The following is a 17,338-nucleotide window of genomic DNA, read 5'->3' on the forward strand; positions in this document are numbered from 1 at the left end:
CAAGCATGCTACATCGTTGAGGCATGACCCCTTTGCAAGTGGCTCCGGTAACAAGAGAAATGAGATTCAAAAACCACTGTGTTATACTTCCTCCGTCTGAAAATGTAAGATGTTGGAGCACTTTCTTTGATTCACCTATTTTAGTTTATATCTAGTCTACTTCTAGTATGTAGGTTCACTCGCTTTAGTTTGTATCTAGTCTACTTTATAAACACCTAAAACATTTTACATTTCCAAACGGAGGAAGTATTTCAGAGTCGTCTGTTGCCCGTGTGCACGTATACTAGTAAAAATAAGAGTGTTTTCTAGGGAGTAACACACAGAGCGCCTAAATGAGATAAGACGTCGCTATACATCTCAGCTGACAAGGAGTTCCCAATGTGAATTGACAGGCCAACACCAGAAAGAAAATGTGAGTTGACAGGCACAACATTACATCAGATGTCCCAGTTGCCCTTTTTAGACTGAAATTCATGTAAAAAAAACGTTGATGCCCAAAGATGCAGCGATCCAAATATAAAACCGCAGGTTGTTAAGAGCCAGAGGGAATAGATAGCTAAGCATGGGAGGTTACTGGCCAGAAGAAATCAGTGTGGCTGGCAATAGTAACTTCCATGCTCGTGCAGGACACTACATGTTACCCGCAAATTAAGCTACTGAATTAAACGGTCACCGGGTGAGCAACTGATCCGTTACTTTCAGATCTACCAGCCAGTGACCACCGAGTAACATTTCATTCTCAGAGCAATCCACATGTCCAAAAAAGTGGTACCCATTTGCGAGCTCAGCTTCAGTTGTAAGCTCGCCGCAGATAGAGAGCAACCCAATGAGGATGCGGAGGACCATCACTGTGATTTAGAACACTCATCTTTTTGTCTCAGATGCAACACATGGAAAAAGAAAGATGTGACAATGCCTGCGCAGCTTGAAAATACGAAGGGGGTGACAAAAGAAGCAACAAAGCAACCAAGAGGGAGCCTTGCACCAAAAGCTTCAGGCTTTTTGATTCAGCTCATGGCAACACCAACCAACAGATGTGGTGGTACTTGTCTTGCAAGCAAAACCAGCATCTAAAGCCACTCAGCAGCATCCATCCACTCTCACTACTTACACATCTCTGAAACCTCAGATGCAACCTCTAAGCAAGTAGTGCACCCATTTGGGTTACTCCCACAACTTTTTGCTCTCAGAAGATCTTCAAGATGGGGTCACTCAGTACGGCTGGAAGAGCCCACATCCCGGCGCTGCCGGAATCCTCATGCACATACTTGCTTCAAGAACTGAAGGTGTGCAAATTTTCCTCCCTAATTACCTGGATTTATTTCACAAGAGATTATGTGCTGGTACTTGTCTTATGCTTACTGAGCTCCATACGCTGCCAGATGATATGGGATGAGGTTGGACAAGAAGAAAATGAGAGGGAAAGAATACTGGACGAGCTAGAGCAAGAGTGCCAGGAGGTTTACAGGAGAAAAGTAAATAGCGCCAATATGTCTCGGATTCAACTGCATCAAGCATTGGCTGAGTCTGAAGCAGAATTTACCAATCTACTTCTTTCTCTTGGAGAAAGATCGTTCCCAGGCCGGGTATAGTTCTCAGCTTAAAGGTGGTATCCTCAAATCATGTTCAGAAGGGAAACTTTTATAAAATAACCAGAATTTTCTTTATGCAGCCTGAGAAAATGAACGGCAGTCTGAAGGAGCAGCTGAATTCCATCACACCAGCCCTGCAAGAAATGCAGATGAGAAAAGAAGCCAGATTAAAACAGTTCATAGAGGTTCAAACTGAAGTACAGAGAATTGCCTCTGAAATAGCAGGACGCTCAGAGAATGAAGATGTCACCGTAAATGAAGAAGATTTGTCACTGAAGAAACTCGAGGACCACCAAAATGAGCTTCAAAGGCTTAAAAGAGAAAAGGTACATAGATACCAATAAATTGTGCTACAACTGTCCTAGTTATCTCGCTTAGCAATCAGCTTTTTTTGTTTCTTTCTTCAAGGGTGATCGCTTGTGCAAAGTGGAAGAGTATAAAGTTCTGATTTGTAATTTCGCTAAAATTATGGGGATGGATCCTTCAAACGTCCTTGCTAATGTTCACCCCAGCTTGCAAAACGGAGCAAGTGAACAACGAAAAAAGAACATCAGTGATGACATCCTTAACAAGCTCAACACCATGGTCCAGCACCTTAAAGAAGAAAAGAACCAGCGAATGGAAAAGGTAATTTATTATCGTTTGTGCAAATACTCCTATGATGCACAGATCTGATGGAATCATTAGAATGATGTAACAAACAGTACCAGGAACTAGGAAACAATAGCAACAGGTATAGAACTTAAGCAGAACCGCCCAAGCGCCAAAACACCTCAAGAAGTTAAAGCTAGACTTGCACCTGATAGCGTTCCAAGTTCAACACAATCAGGCAGACAGGCTCACCACATTTATAACAAAATTCGCTAGTCAGTTTAAGAAATTCTAATTATTTAACTCTTTAAGGATTTCCTTGTAGCATTAGTACATTAGTGAATTTTCTAGAAAAAAGTTAGTGAATTTTCTAAATCAAAACATACCTAAAACGTAAAATAACCAAACATTAAATGTTTGTGGAGCTACCAACTGATGCAGGTGTTAATTTGCAGCTCCATAATCTTGGAAAAGCGTTGACAAACTTATGGAATATTCTAGATATTACTATGGAAGAACGCCAACCATACGTGCAATTCAAGATATTTTCACTGACTTCAGGAAATGGTATGTTAGGTCCTGGAAGCCTCGCACTTGAGAAAATTGAGCAGGTAAACCAGAGACACTAACATAGAAAACAAAGCTCGAATTGTGCTGCATGAATTTTACTAGCTGCGGCCTGCAGCTGACAGGTGTTTAATATCGCTATAATAAATGAAATAGATTGAATCAGAGGTTCAGCGACTAGATGAGTTAAAAGCAAGCAAAATGAAAGAGCTGTTCATCAAAAAGAAAGCTGAGATTGAGGAAATTTGCAAGATATCCCACATGGATATGCCTCACCGGTCAGAAATTGACAACATAGCCAGACAGATTATGTCAGGTGTGTTTCAACAGTCATACGCCATTCCCTTTTCTTTTAAGGGCAGAATTATTCTTTCCACTCATAGAATAACATCTCCATTATATCTGAAAAATATATGTACAGGAGATGTGGACCATGATAATCTACTCAAGACAATGGATGGATATATATTCAAAACAAAAGAAGATGCCACAAGTCGTAAGGAAATAATGGACAAAGTTGAAAAATGGATAACTTCATGTGATGAAGAACGATGGCTAGAAGAGTATAGCAGGGTACAGCACCTGCCTAATGACCATAGTCACATCCATGGCTTAACTCCAAGTAAAAAAGAATCATTCAAGTATTCAACTAATTATATTTCTTTCTACAGGATGAAAGAAGGTACTCAGTAAGCAGAGGAGCCCACAAGCACTTGAAACGCGCGGAACGTGCTAGAATTATAGCAAACAAAATTCCAGGTAAGTGCAAAGGTGCTAGGTAAAACAATCAAATGAAGAAACAATAGCTGAAGATATATTAACAAAAATGTGCAGGCTTGGTAGACCTTCTAATGGCAAAGACACAGATCTGGGAACATGAGAGACAAAAGATCTTCTACTACGACGAGGTGAGAGCTTATAGCTTGGAAGTCAAAACAGAATTCCATCCTCCATATAGTATTCTGTATTCATATTTCAGTATTCTAGCACAAGAAAAATGATACAGTATTGGCAATGAATAAGAGAATCTACAAGGTCCACATTGTTCTTTCTGGGACTGGCCACTGGCCAGTTGGCCCATATCCCACCAAATTTAGTTTGTCTTGAATTGCAATAAACATTTGTTTTGTGATCTCATGGTCCAGTTATACTACTCCCTCCGATCCAAAATACTTGTCATGAAATGAGTGAATCTACACACTAGAACAAGTCTAGGTACATAAACTTGTGGACAAGCATTTTGGACCAGAGGGAGTACTATTAATTGAAATACAGTACCCAAAAGTAACTTTACAACATGCAGAAAGAGTAAATAATGATTCCAACATTTGTAGAACGATGAGCTGAAATGTATAGCCTATGGATAGCCAGGTCATAGGTTAACCCTTAATGGAAATAACATTGCCGAAGCCAGATTGTCAGTCACATTTGCCATGCCCCTATAACGTTGCATAAGAGGAAAAATAGCAATGCTAAGACGATGACGGAAAGAAACATATTCCTTAACATGTTACTCCCAGAAAGATAAATAACCAAAATATCTTTGCAGGTTGGTGCCTGAGGTGATATAGTTGTTTAAATGTTAAAGCTGTGCAATCACGTAAAAGCAAGAAGTACCAGGAGACCAAGGAACAATGGAAATTTGAAAAAAAAAATAGGACTAATAATATAATAACATTCTCAAATAAAATGCATTATGCTGCACAGCCGAAAACCTTGTCTTACCTTGCACGCTACATCATGTGTCTACCAAAAAATAGTACTGGTGCATGAACATCGTGCAACATGACAACAAGCAAAGTACTGGTAAATAAACATAATACTCCCTCTGTTCCCAATTAAAGACGTCGTTCTGGCAGTTCAATTTAAACTGCTAAACGTATATTAAGGAACTGAGGTAGTACCATTTATATTCAGCAGTAAACAACAAAGTACTCACTTGGATAGACTTGTGATGTGCACTTAGGCAAGTTATTCCCAAACAAGTTGGGGTAGGCTCACATAAGCATAACACTAAGAAATATTTTTAGAGCAGTTCATACGTTCTTTTGTTTTCAGTTCAGTTACTTCAGTATAATGTATCACTCTGTTCCATACTATAAGCCGTTTTAGCAAACTAAAATAGCTTGCTAAAAAGGCTTATATTATGGAACGGAGGTATTCCCTCCGGTTCATATTAATGGAATTCACTTTGTCTAGATACATATGCATCTAGTCTAAAAACTTAACTAGATAGCGAATCTAGACAAACTAGAGTCCATTAATATGAACTGGAGGGAGTAGTACTAGTTAGTACACTGGCAAGTAGATGCTAGCTTGCTTCTAATATTCTGATAATAATACTGATGGTAAGCATGGTGTCAACCGCTCAGCCTCCACTTTCATCTCATTTAGCACCATACGGGCTACAAAAGTTAGAAAGCTAACAATAGTTTTTGCAGCTTCCCCTTTTGGCAATGCTGAAAGACTACATGTTAACAATGAAGGAAAGGGAAGAAGAGAGATACAGGCAACGGGTGAGTAGCTATTGTTCAATTGATGTTACAGGGGATTCCCATCTGGCTCATAACTGAATTAACGTTTTACTAAGATCAGAAAACTATTGTCCGTCAGGTCAATATTGATTTCATAAACATTCTCTTTACAGGAGAATAAAAAGGTACAGACTCAACTGGTAAAGAGGGATGAAAATTCATTTATATCAAGGCCCAACACAAGCTGCAGCCGTCCATCCAGCCGAGGCTTCAATACCAGCCAGCGTTCTACATCATTTTCAAGCCGCAAAGTTTCTTCTTTAGATCAACAACCTATTTCGGATGTTTCCTCGGCTGAAAAAGATATACATATAATAAAAGTTAGGAACAGAAGTATGCAGAGTACATTCGGCAATAACAGAAGCTCAATCCGTGAAGATAAAACATCAGGAGCATCCACAAATCAAGGCCTTTCATGAATTTGATTGTCCCCTTGTTTGTTGGTCTCATTAGATGTGGACATAGCACTACTGCTCAAAGCTATTGAAAAATGAATAGCAACAGATTCATATGTATTGATGCCATTCATGTATTTATTATTATATAACGCAGTAAACCTTCCTCCTTTTTATCTGTTTGTGTGCCAATACTATGCAAGCTCATCAGTGAAAGAAAACACAAATAAGGTGACTTACCATTAGTGGGATCATTGTACGATTTGTGGCAGCATATTATTCATTTCCCAGCAGAGGGTACGCGAGACGCCAATTAAGATCTGCACGCCCATTTTTATCATGATACAAAACCTGCCAAAAGAAGCTAAACATCAGAAACAAGGCAAACAGTCACCCTTTTACAATAACAAAAAGAAATACGGGCATGTCTGGTTAAATGCCTGTATTTCCATCTATGTTGTGACTGCAAACCGAAGTACCAAAACCTAACTCAGTTTAACTTCCCTAACTTGGAGCTCGGAGTACAGCAAAGCTTTGACACAAACCAAACAGGCCCTACATAAACATATGTGCTTTAAGTGTGAATTTACCCTCTGAAGGAGGCTAACAGCCAGTTGCACGCATAAAGGCAAAAAATCCTAGAGATTAGACAATAAGGTGAGAGAAACCTGCCGATAGTATATCTTCAAGATTTTCTCAGTTGATTGGTGTTAATTTTGATTCTTTTTAATGTTGCTGCTTGGTAAGCATATCCAAGAACATCGTGAAGTTGTGTACCAACTTTCCCTTACATCTTTTGTGCAGTTGGAGACACATAAAAACAACCTAAACCACACTCTCCATCAATGCATTACATCGTTGTTGAAAGGAAACTAGCTAAGAGGCCAAATAAGAAACTCACAACTTTTTGATCGCTTCCTCCTGTTGAGATGTATTCATCATTAGGGGCTACAGCAACCTGAAATTTGTTTCATGCCAAACTTGAAGTATCAGAAATGTTCGCTAAAGGACTGCCAGTAAAATATTGGAGTACATGCTTACAGCATTGGCACATCGATTATGAGTGATGATATGTCTGACACAAGGCTGCCCTAGAGTGACATCCCACATTCCAATGCTGCAGACCAAGCAGTTGAGCATTTTGCAAGACAACAATATAAATGATTATATCAACTTATTTTTCCTCACCTGCCATCACCACTTGCAGTAACAAGGACAGGTTGATTATGTAACCACTGCGCGGCATTTACCCCCTGATCACCTTCATCAACATGACTGTAAAATGAAGAAAGTTTTATCAAGACCAACTGGAGTTATGAAACAAAGGAACTATATACAAGCCACAGGTGATACCAAATGAGATGTATAATATATATAGAATGATATTTATGACCGGCTATAATCGGCTAAATTATCCTCAGCAAAGTAGGGCGTGTGATCTACCACTGTGGCAGTAGGGACTATTAATTGGTTGATTACACATTCCCCGATATTCAGGTAATGCTGCTAGAAAGGGGATAACAAGATAGATTACTAGTCACAAGTGTGCATATACACTGATGTACTGGATTATAACCACTATTAGTAATTAAGGTTTTCTTTCTAGCTACCTATCTCCAAAATCTACATTCTCAATGCAAGTGCCCGTTTGTATTCTGCCAAAATGTAATTAGCAACTTCCATGAAATTATGTCAGCCAATGCAAATAGGGAGCTATGGACATGGTCATAAATTTCGTTGGTGGGGCATATAGCTTCACCGACTAGAGCAGCACAATGTGAAGTTTTTACCAAAGAAAATGGAGGTTAATTACATTCTTGTGTTGCGGAGTTTATCGATTTCTTGTACTCCCTCCGATCCATATTAGTTGATGCTAAAATGGAAGTATCTACAACTAAAATGTGTATAGATACATCTATATTAGCATCAAGTAATATGAATCGGAGGGAGTATAAGAATGCAAATTGTTCATCCATGGACAGAATAGAACAGAAGAGAGTGGTGCAAATCATATAAGGTTCATAGAGTATGCCAGATTACTTATAAACGGTACATCAAGCATCGAGTCAAAAAACAACAGTTAGCTTCAGAGGATAAACAACTTCCGTTTAGCTCAGCTGTGGAGATCGTTAATAACCATAAACACTTTCTATAACAAAAGAATCATTAGATACAATAATGCAAAACTTATGTTTAATGCAATTACCCTGGCAGTTGGCTTGTATATTCTGCAGTCGGCATCTGCTTGCCATGGCTCAAGCAATGTAAAGGCCGAAAAAAACGCATGTCTTTACTTCGTGAAACATCCCTGGTGTGACTTACTGGAACTAGTCTTGTATCCCAAACCAACGTGTTATTTGATGTGCTAGAAGCGGCAAAGTAGGTACCACAGTTGCTAAATGAAACAGACGTAACCTGTTGAGCAACAATACCATTATTATCAGTTCTCAAGAAAGAAACATGGCTGTACCATTGAAATAAAGAGAATGGGAGCTTCAAGAAAAGAAGATCCACTAAGAAGACATTAGAAGCTTAAAGAAAATATCCCCTTTCGGCAATACAATCCTTTATCCTTAGATGGGAACCAATATGAGAAGACAGTTTACAAATGATCCGTGCAAACTCCACCCAACAAGTGTAGCAGAATGGTGGGCACAAGATGCACCACAGAAAAAAGGAATCATTTTAATACTTCCTACACGTTCTCTAATAAGAATTGTCAGAGCTATGGTGTGTGTTACAGAATGAGCAGTGGAACCCGAACAATTTCAACACTAGTGTTACTTAAGTTGCAAATCCTTTTCTTTCACTCACTGAATGGGCATCCCACATCCAAGAGGAAAAGGAGGCACAAAATTCACAAGGGGTCTGATGAGAACTCCAGATTAGGCAGAATTTCAATCATTGCATGCACTCTAAGCATTTCATGTTTCAATTACAATGTAACAAGGAAATATATTCAAAAGAAATGTCTACAAACTAGGATACCACAAATCATTAGTACGCCTGGTAGCATTAAGAATACTACCTCAGAACCAGAGCCCACCGACAAATGATTAATTGCAGAACAAGCACGGATGTCAAATAAGCCAATAGTCCCATCACCAGAACCTGCATATTGGAAGAGGCAACCATAACTACAGTGTCTATAGTTTGGCTGCAACAGAGGGATACTATACACGACAGAGAAGAAGCATAACCTGTAATGATAGTGTTGCCAGCAGGATTGATTTTAAGGGAGGTAATATACTGTGAAAAAGACTTGTTAGTGTTGTGCTCAGTGATCACCTCTAAAACTGCCAGTAAGAAACTTAAAGAAAATTACATACAGAATCGCTGGCAGAGAAAGATAAGTAAGATTCTGGAGACTCGAGATCCCATAATTGTACCACCGCAGAGCCACCATAATCACAGTCACTTCCACATGCCAGAAGATTCTCACTGCAGAACTCCATTGTATCAATTGAAGGATAGACCATATCCTGTGACCTGCATCAACACAGAAGTTGATAAGGTTTACCTCTATGACAAAGACAAATTAGAATCATGGGAATGGACATGCTTAAGTGGAAACATCGAATCTCTTAACATGTGAACCGTAGAACAATATAAGCTTGCACTATCTACCCTATGCAGTACAAATCAACAGAAGAGCAAATTATTATTTTGCACTAATTAACAACAGATATGTTGTCAGGTAACTGATATCATTTGATCAAGCCAAAAGGGAGTCCCACTTTGGATGAATAGTAAATGGTCTGTGTAAATTACACAACAAGTACATGAAGTTGCAACGTGGGTGCATCTAGGTCAATAAACTTGTTGGACTGAGCATGAGTGATCCAAAGGTGGGATGGAAATGGTTGGCATGGATACAACTTGAGCATGCATGCTAATGTATTACTGAGGTGGCAATTCCTCCAAGTAGTCATCTAGCACCCACGTGGATGACTTGGCAGGCATTATAAAATTCCCTTCTGACCTCTCTTAGTCTAACAAGCTAACTGACCACCATGTTACCACTGCAGCAAAAACTGTTATAATGTTGATACTTATTTTCTCTAGAAGCTCATTCATGTGTCAGGCACAGAGTTCTGTCAGGTGCTAGCTACTGCCCAAGAGCAACTCCAGCAGTAACCGCTAAAACAGGGCCTTTAAACAACTAGAGCCCATAACATGGTGCCAGCTCCAGCAGTAGCACCTATTTTACAGCCCCTTTTTCTTTTCTTTTGACTTTACACTGACATATGGGGCCTATATGACAGTGGGACAGTTTTCTGTTCCTTTTCCTCTTTTCTATTTTTCTTTTCTTTTTTCCCATGTCTGGCAAGCACATCGGCGCGCCTGGCACCGACAGCAGTTCCTGTCGGCGGCAGATGGAGCCAGGAGAGGTGGCTGGGGAGGGAGACCGGAGAACGGCAACTGCATCTGTAGAGAGGAGTAGGGCGGCGCGGGTGGAATTTCATGGCACCAAAAAAATAGCACGGTGGCATCCATACAGGCTGGTCCTCGCTATTTAAGTTAAGGGGCCGTTTAGGATCCCTGCTGGACCACGTTTCTTCCCTCCAACCCTTAAAAAACTGTTCAGGGGTGCTGCTGATGCTCTAAGAGATAGATGGGTCTACTGAAACTGATGGGAGTATTGGAGTGGCAGCTACGACACTTGGGAGGATGAAAGAGGAATTAATTTGCCAAAGATCTAACCAAATCGCGTGTGTATATTTCATTTCCCAGAGTTGTGGCAAATCTAGCAATGAAGCAACCACAGCTCAGTGAAAAGATACACTACACTAAACATTGAGACTTCGCAAAATGCTAGCAGGAGTAAGGCCTTCCGCTAGGGCTGAGAAAACATTAGTTTGCTACATTCCTCATCAAACGATTCTTATCTCCAGAAGAACATGCAAAAAAAAGTGGTCTAATGTAAATAATATATGACATAAGTACAACCAGCAAAGTTTTGGTTCTTCTTAGGAAGTGTATTGACTTGTACATAAATGTTCAGCATGATATACGAAAGGGCCTTCCTTTGTCGAATAGTGTCACACAAGTCCATGTGTGTAACTTAGAGGCAGACCATTTTGTTAATCAGCCTGTATTCTTTACAAATTACATTAAAATGTATATCAAGGTAGAAGACATGGATATTCTAGTCAGAATACATTGTACGAGGCGAGATATTAACATATTATATGATTATACAATTCTGGAAGACTGAAAGTGTTTGATGCTAAATCAATGATGTTTTAATATGACCAATCGAAATATAATCGTAACGGTAAGGTTTGAAAAAATTCCTGCACGATACCAGAATGGCATATACCTTGAAACTTAGGGACTAGGGGGTATTCCAGAACAAGAGCATGTAATGAATAAATGGTGGAATTGAAAGGATCCAGCTTACCTCAGATTGGAATTTAGATCAGAAGCAAGTTCACCTCTCAAAGCATTCCATAATAGAAGCTTCCCATCACCTTTTGCTCCGCTGGTGACAACCAGACCTATAAGTGTAAACTATGTTGACAACTAGAATAATTTAAACTGAAACTAAAAAAGATATACTCCATACAGGATTTAGAGCAGAACACAAGTTTGAATACAACAAAAACTTGGATACCAAAGGAAAAACTGCATCAAACTGATAATCCTTTGTACTTAGTAAACACACATAAATAAAGCTCATGAGAGTTGACATACAGGACTGCCATTTATTCACTGCCATAGCATTAATATTTTGAGTATGCCCCACTGAATTTTGGTCATCACCGCCCAGGGTGTAGAGGCAAGAGCCAGTTATGCAGTCCCATACCTATTATTTTGATTAAAAAATATATTAACATTGTTCTTTCCTTATTTGTTGCATCGGTTAGTATTGAACAGAGAAGAAAGCTCTACTGTCACCTTTAGTAAATTGGAACCACAAGATACAACGCTTGCTCCTTTAACTGCAAATGAGGTTGCCTGGATCTAAAAGTAATTCAACAGTACCAAATGAAACACTATTAATAATCATAGTAAAAAGGCAAAAAAAAAAAATATATAAGGAATGCCAAATACAAAATCCCAAACAAACATCTTATGGCGAGTACCGAAAGTTAAGGATAGTTAGCACTAGCATAGGACTGTATTTGTGAATTTCTTTTATGTAGCAGTAGCATGGTTACTGAAGAAACGGGTGCTTATAAAGGTTCACATGTTCTCCTTGTTGGGCATGCTTGAAATAAATGTTTAACCATGAAAAATGAGAAGTAAATATTGCAGGAGAAAGAGGGTTGAGCATGTTATAAGATTACTTCCTTTTTTAATGGCAGTGATCGTTAACTCTTGAGTTACTCTATCCTAGCTAGGAAAGTATACTATTTTCCAAGCACCAAAGGACAGAGGAAGGCAGTATGGATTCACTAGCTCAGAAGATAGTTTATACGCGTACTTGGGTAGATGCATCAAAAGAACGGAGCTACAACATGAACGAACTTGTAGGGCATACCTTGGTATTATGGCCTCTAAGTTGAATAGCCCTTCCAGAAAGAAGATTGAAAAGCAATAATTCATTTGGTGCCTGGATTGATGGAATAATATGTTATATGCATCAAACGAACGCAACTACAAAATATACAAATAAGAATCCAAAGAATAATAGGGACGTATCAAGGCATTTCACTATGGCAGCAGCAGAATTTGCATATAAATTGCCATGCTTGTTGCCAGCCCCCTTCCCAGGGACCCCCTCACTGTTAGAAAATATTTAAGTGCAAAAATGGACAGATAATCATAAAAGGAACTAACCTCATTGGAGCAAGAAACAAGCTGAGGCAATCCTTCAGGATGAAATTTTACATCAAGAACTTTGCGTACACCTTGCTGAGCCATTACAAAGTATAAAATTTAAGAACGGAAATACTTATATTGGTAAAATAAAGAGTAATAAAGCACACCAAGGTCCTTCAACTTGCATGGACATGTCACTTGGGTCTCTGGACAGAAAGTTGCACACTAGGTCTATAAGCTTGTATAAGTGAGTCAGCACAAGTCCAAACATATTTTGTTAGTAAGACGCAACGACTCCTTAGCTCATCCTAAATCACAATTTGACCATGTGATCGCCGTTTGGTATCATTGGAGAACTTATGTTTGGACTCGAAGGAGGTTTCTGCATGTCATATTGTCAGGTACCTTACACGAGCTCTGATTGGTCTTAGTCAGTAATCACATAATCAAACTTTGTCTTAAACAGAGCCAAAGTGTCACATGATCATCATTTGTTAATTAAATGTGGCTTGGACCTCTATTGACACACTTACACAAGCCCGCAGACCCGAATGTACAATTCCCAAGTTCATGGAACCAAGTAACACCCACACAAGTTTAGGGACCTATAGTGCACTTCATTCCATAATGAACAAAGAGCACAATCAAGCATAGCTATATTACTCAGATTTGCAAATTAATGGATGCTTAAACAGGGTGGCAACAAAAAATTATTTAAGCTGTATACCCCATGTAAAAGTTTATCTTGTCCGTAATATAACAATGACAGAAAATAAACCACATATTAGATATGCTGACAATGTTCAATCAAGTATTTAAGCACATAAGATTCGCTAGCCCGAGCATCGCTCCTCTTTTTTCACCTTTCAATATGGTTCAATCAAACCGTCTCAGTTGGCTCATTTGTTAAGGAACTAGTCTGGTACACCTGGTTTTTCGCAAGAACAGCCTTTCAAGCAAACCAAGCCTGCGAGTTCAGTGGTTCCACTCCTTTTCCAGTACAACTGCCTGTTCGGTTTTAGGCTTCTTAAACTACATCTGATACTCCCTCGTCCCAAAATATAAGGCGCCCTTAAATTTCACTGGTCAACTACTTAGAACTTTGACTAGGATCTGCAGTTATAATATGTTCATAAAATTTATATAAATGTATACATATGCAATGAAAGAGGTTTGCAAGACGAATACAGCGATATCATTTATACATTCTGAATCCATATAATTATGTAGATATTAGTGGTCAAGTTGTGCATCAAAGACCGTGCGAAAAATAGTGTGCCTTATATTTTGGGACGGAGAAAGTAGTATTACATAAGCTTAAAGGGAACAAAGGCAAACTAATAGACTAAATTATCAACCATTTGAACAAGTAGCAAATTGCATTACCCAACATTTGAAAGATCCATACCCTGTCATGAGGCTGAGCAGAAGGAGCACTTGACGTATAAGCAAATGAAGTTGGATGCCAAGATAAATAACTTTTCCTTACAGCTTGTACTGCAGGCCCTTCAAACTGGACTGCAGGTGAATTCCATCCTAATATTGGAATCAAGAAAAAACTATTATGATTAGAAAATCGAAATAGAAAACTATAGGTATAGTTTCCAAAAATAACAAAGCACTGTTGAACAACACTATTGTCTAGAGACCAAAACAAACATGCCTTCAAGAAACGGGGTCCATCTTTCACAATTCCTTCCCACATAACCTCCATTAGAACAAGCTTGAGACCAGTTGCTACCAATTTCACGCCCCTCTAGGCAGTATAATAGATTTTTCTTAATAGATCTATGCAGAAACGATGGACTAGCATGTCCCTTCCACATATTGAAACTTCTTGCACCATCACTATGTGAACTAGAATTTTGTTCATGCTCCAAGGTTCCTGTAACATGACTTTCAGTTGATACAGATCTTAATAGCAAATTTCCAATTATATGACTGCAGAAATGAAAGGCTCTTGACAGAAGAAAAAACTGAAAGGCTTCTGGCATGGCATTTTGATAGATTAAACAAGATGCCCGGACTCCGCATAATATACATCAAACGGCCAAAAAGATGCATCTTAAGTCTGCAAATTAACTTGTATCTAACAGAAAAACAGATGATCTTACCACCAAGAAAAAGGACGAACCTGGTGCAGCTTCACTGAAACACCACGCAGGTGTAACAATGATAGGGTTTCTCTTTCTCTTTTGGCCAAATTCACTCTCGATTGCTCCTCCTGAGTTTTGCTGTTCGTTGACATAAATATTTGGCACATCTGCAAGATTTGACGTGCTTGCAATAGTTGTCCCTTCTTGTATGCATATGTCAGTCTCTGGCTTCTGAATATCCATATACAGTGAATCTGTATCTTTGATGGCGACAGTACGACACTGCTTTAACAACACGCTGGTCAACTGATTCTGCAAATCTGTCAAACTGAAATATATGTAAAGATATATTATCAAAGGCAATCAATGAGTGTAGCAAGTCCATTGATAACTCTAAGAACAGTACAAGAGTCAGGTGCATACAGTTCATATTTGAGGAGAGCTTCTTTCTTTTTAGACAACGACATATCTTTGTCCCTTATTGTTGCAGTGCCACCTGGAGATTTCACTGCACCTTCTACTGGAGATCTGCCTGCACTGCGACCTGGAGATATGGTTGCACTGCCACCTGGAAATCCACCTACAGTGAAGCAGAATGCATACGATTAAGGATACCATGAATCACTTCTATAAAAAAAATATAGAATCAATTAAGTAGAACCTGTCACTGGAGGCAGAGATAGTGGTAAGGTCATTGCACTTTCTGGTGAGGTCAATGGAACAGAACTTCGCTGGAATGTGGCTCTAGCCGCAGAAAGTTGTAGAGTCTGTTATTGAAGCATTTAATTGTGTAAAGCTAGTATCTTCAAGGAAAAAACAGTAAAGGGAAACAAGAAAAGAACATGAATTTCCATGATGCAAGGACTATCTAGAGTAATTCACACCAGCTGCAAAGTCGCTTGCTTATTGTTGAAAAGCAGTAGATGATGTAAGTCGTTGGATCTAAATACACAGCCAACAACAGCCTCTCTTTCTTCCCATCGCTCCTCCAAATCACATTCCATCACACTCGTCTCTCTTGTTCCCTCCTTCTCCATCTCTGGCGGCTAAAGCCGCCGCCTCCATCTGCCATTATGATCAACAAATCGGCTCTCCTCATACAGTTATCCCCCCAACAAATAATCCCCACCCTGAACCTACAATCGAACCTGAACCCTAACCCAACGCACTGAGAGGACGATGAAACCCACAGCGACAGTTGTGTGGGGAGACCCAACGGTGAGCAAAACGACTCTCCCCATCCAGTTATCCTTTCTCAAGCGATTGAGAAATAGCCGATCAGAATGTTATTTCCAAGGATAGCAAGATGTATTCACAGAACAAACTCGTGGGAACAAAACAGCTACATGAGATACCAATATGACCATGCTGTACGAAGTACTACTACAGTACCTCAAATCATTCCTTGCAAATACAACTGAACTAGATAAAACAAAATCATTTATCCCGCAATCAAAAAAACAAAGTGGTTCAGAAAAAAAGTATGTACCTTTGGCAGCTTGCCCCTCTTCTTGAGCAACTTCAGGTGCATCCGCTGGCTGTAGTGTATGAGATGGTATTTGGAGTGCTTCTCGACCAGCCTGTTCATCACCTGCGGGTTGGCTGCAAGCCAGTCCGATATCTGCTTCGACTCAACTAGAGTCTCCATCTCGAGAGTTTCCAGCCACTGATATACAGGCTTCCAGAGGTCGGTTCGCTGGAACCTGTACGGGAACGCGCTTTGGTCCGGGTCTAGCACCTGACGGGAGGGAACGAGAAACAAAATTGCACCCTGAAATTAGCTTCCTTTGCCACTAGAAGAATTAGAGGAATGCAAAAGAGAACTCCTGCTAACAAATTTAAGAGCTATTTTGCAGATTACGTTTTGCTAATGAAGCTCAGAAACATATAGATGAAGTAAAGGGTTTAATGTGCTCCAACTAGGGTTTCCAATAAAACCAATAGCAAAAAGCCTAACTTGACGAGCTAACTTTCCAATGACTACTGCCACTTGAGCATTTGAGGAACCCACAGACAATATTCACTCAAAAGCCACCCCCACGGACATGAATCTATCACGATTCGTGCTGAAGGTAACTGAGAGCTCGAGTTGATCAGTACTTGACCACGATGGAATCAGGTAGTAGTAAAACCAGCCGATGCGCGAATCGCGTATGAGATAGGGGGAGGGGGTAGATGGGTGTTACTACCTGGTCGCCGCGGAGCGCGAGGAGGCGCTGGTGGAGCTGGGAGCGGGGGAGGGACGGGAGGTCGGGGCGGTGGGCGTCGATGTAGGCGTCCACCTCGGGCTCCGTGGGAGGGCGGCCGTCGGGGAAGGACTCGAGCCAGGCGCGCGCGGCTATCTCCCATGGGTGCGGCGGCCGCGTGGAGGCGGGCGGCGCGGCCAGGGGAAGGGGAGGGGGAGGAGTCGGGTTCGTGGGCGTGGCCGGGACTAGGGCTGTAGTGGGGGCGGCGGAGGGGGCGGCGGCGGGGGACTGCTGGTGGAACGGCGGGGGGAAGGGCAGCGGCGCGTCCGGCGGCAGCGCGCGGAGCGGGAGGATGGCCTGCGGCTCGGGCATTCTCGCCGGCGCCGGCGGAGGGGCGGACGGAAGGGGGAAAAACCGTGGTTTTGGGAGGGTTTGCTTTGCTTTGCTCCACGGCAAGGTTAAAATGTGGATTTTTAACTCTTACCTCGGGGAGTCAGGGGAATGTGCCATTCTTTGCTCTACTTTTACGGTAAACAAAAACTATCTGAATCGTCGGCGAATTAAGGGCGAATTAAGCTTAGGAGATTTGAATTATGCCGTTCAAATATC

The 17,338-nt window shown here is 40.5% G+C and overlaps 2 protein-coding genes across 3 annotated transcripts; one reads left to right on the forward strand and one right to left on the reverse strand.

The window, feature by feature from the left end:
* Window positions 1–1,073: 1,073 nt before the first annotated feature.
* Window positions 1,074–5,857, forward strand: LOC127316612 (65-kDa microtubule-associated protein 8). The gene is made up of 11 exons (XM_051347056.2): window positions 1,074–1,286; window positions 1,383–1,586; window positions 1,673–1,918; window positions 2,001–2,219; window positions 2,639–2,794; window positions 2,907–3,066; window positions 3,172–3,323; window positions 3,422–3,509; window positions 3,585–3,658; window positions 5,192–5,266; window positions 5,398–5,857. Exons 1-11 carry the CDS (start codon window positions 1,203–1,205, stop codon window positions 5,701–5,703), a joined length of 1,764 nt encoding a protein of 587 aa, XP_051203016.1. The 5' UTR covers window positions 1,074–1,202; the 3' UTR covers window positions 5,704–5,857.
* Window positions 5,317–17,174, reverse strand: LOC127316610 (uncharacterized). 2 transcript variants are annotated; one of them, XM_051347053.2, is made up of 21 exons: window positions 16,733–17,174; window positions 16,033–16,281; window positions 15,205–15,310; window positions 14,967–15,123; window positions 14,582–14,871; window positions 14,111–14,332; window positions 13,856–13,983; window positions 12,466–12,540; window positions 12,167–12,238; window positions 11,581–11,646; window positions 11,377–11,488; window positions 11,084–11,180; window positions 9,009–9,168; window positions 8,880–8,928; window positions 8,708–8,790; window positions 7,886–8,094; window positions 6,868–6,954; window positions 6,721–6,796; window positions 6,581–6,637; window positions 5,920–6,030; window positions 5,317–5,578 (listed from the first exon to the last, which is right to left on the reverse strand). In XM_051347053.2, exons 1-20 carry the CDS (start codon window positions 17,099–17,101, stop codon window positions 5,956–5,958), a joined length of 2,739 nt encoding a protein of 912 aa, XP_051203013.1. In that variant the 5' UTR covers window positions 17,102–17,174; the 3' UTR covers window positions 5,317–5,578; window positions 5,920–5,955. The 2 variants fall into 2 exon arrangements, with proteins under 2 accessions (XP_051203013.1, XP_051203014.1); XM_051347054.2 differs by lacking the exon at window positions 14,111–14,332.
* Between the last annotated feature and the right edge of the window lie 164 nt (window positions 17,175–17,338).

The sequence above is a fragment of the Lolium perenne genome, chromosome 7 (assembly GCF_019359855.2).
Source record: "Lolium perenne isolate Kyuss_39 chromosome 7, Kyuss_2.0, whole genome shotgun sequence".
In the NCBI taxonomy this organism is placed as follows: Eukaryota; Viridiplantae; Streptophyta; class Magnoliopsida; order Poales; family Poaceae; genus Lolium; species Lolium perenne.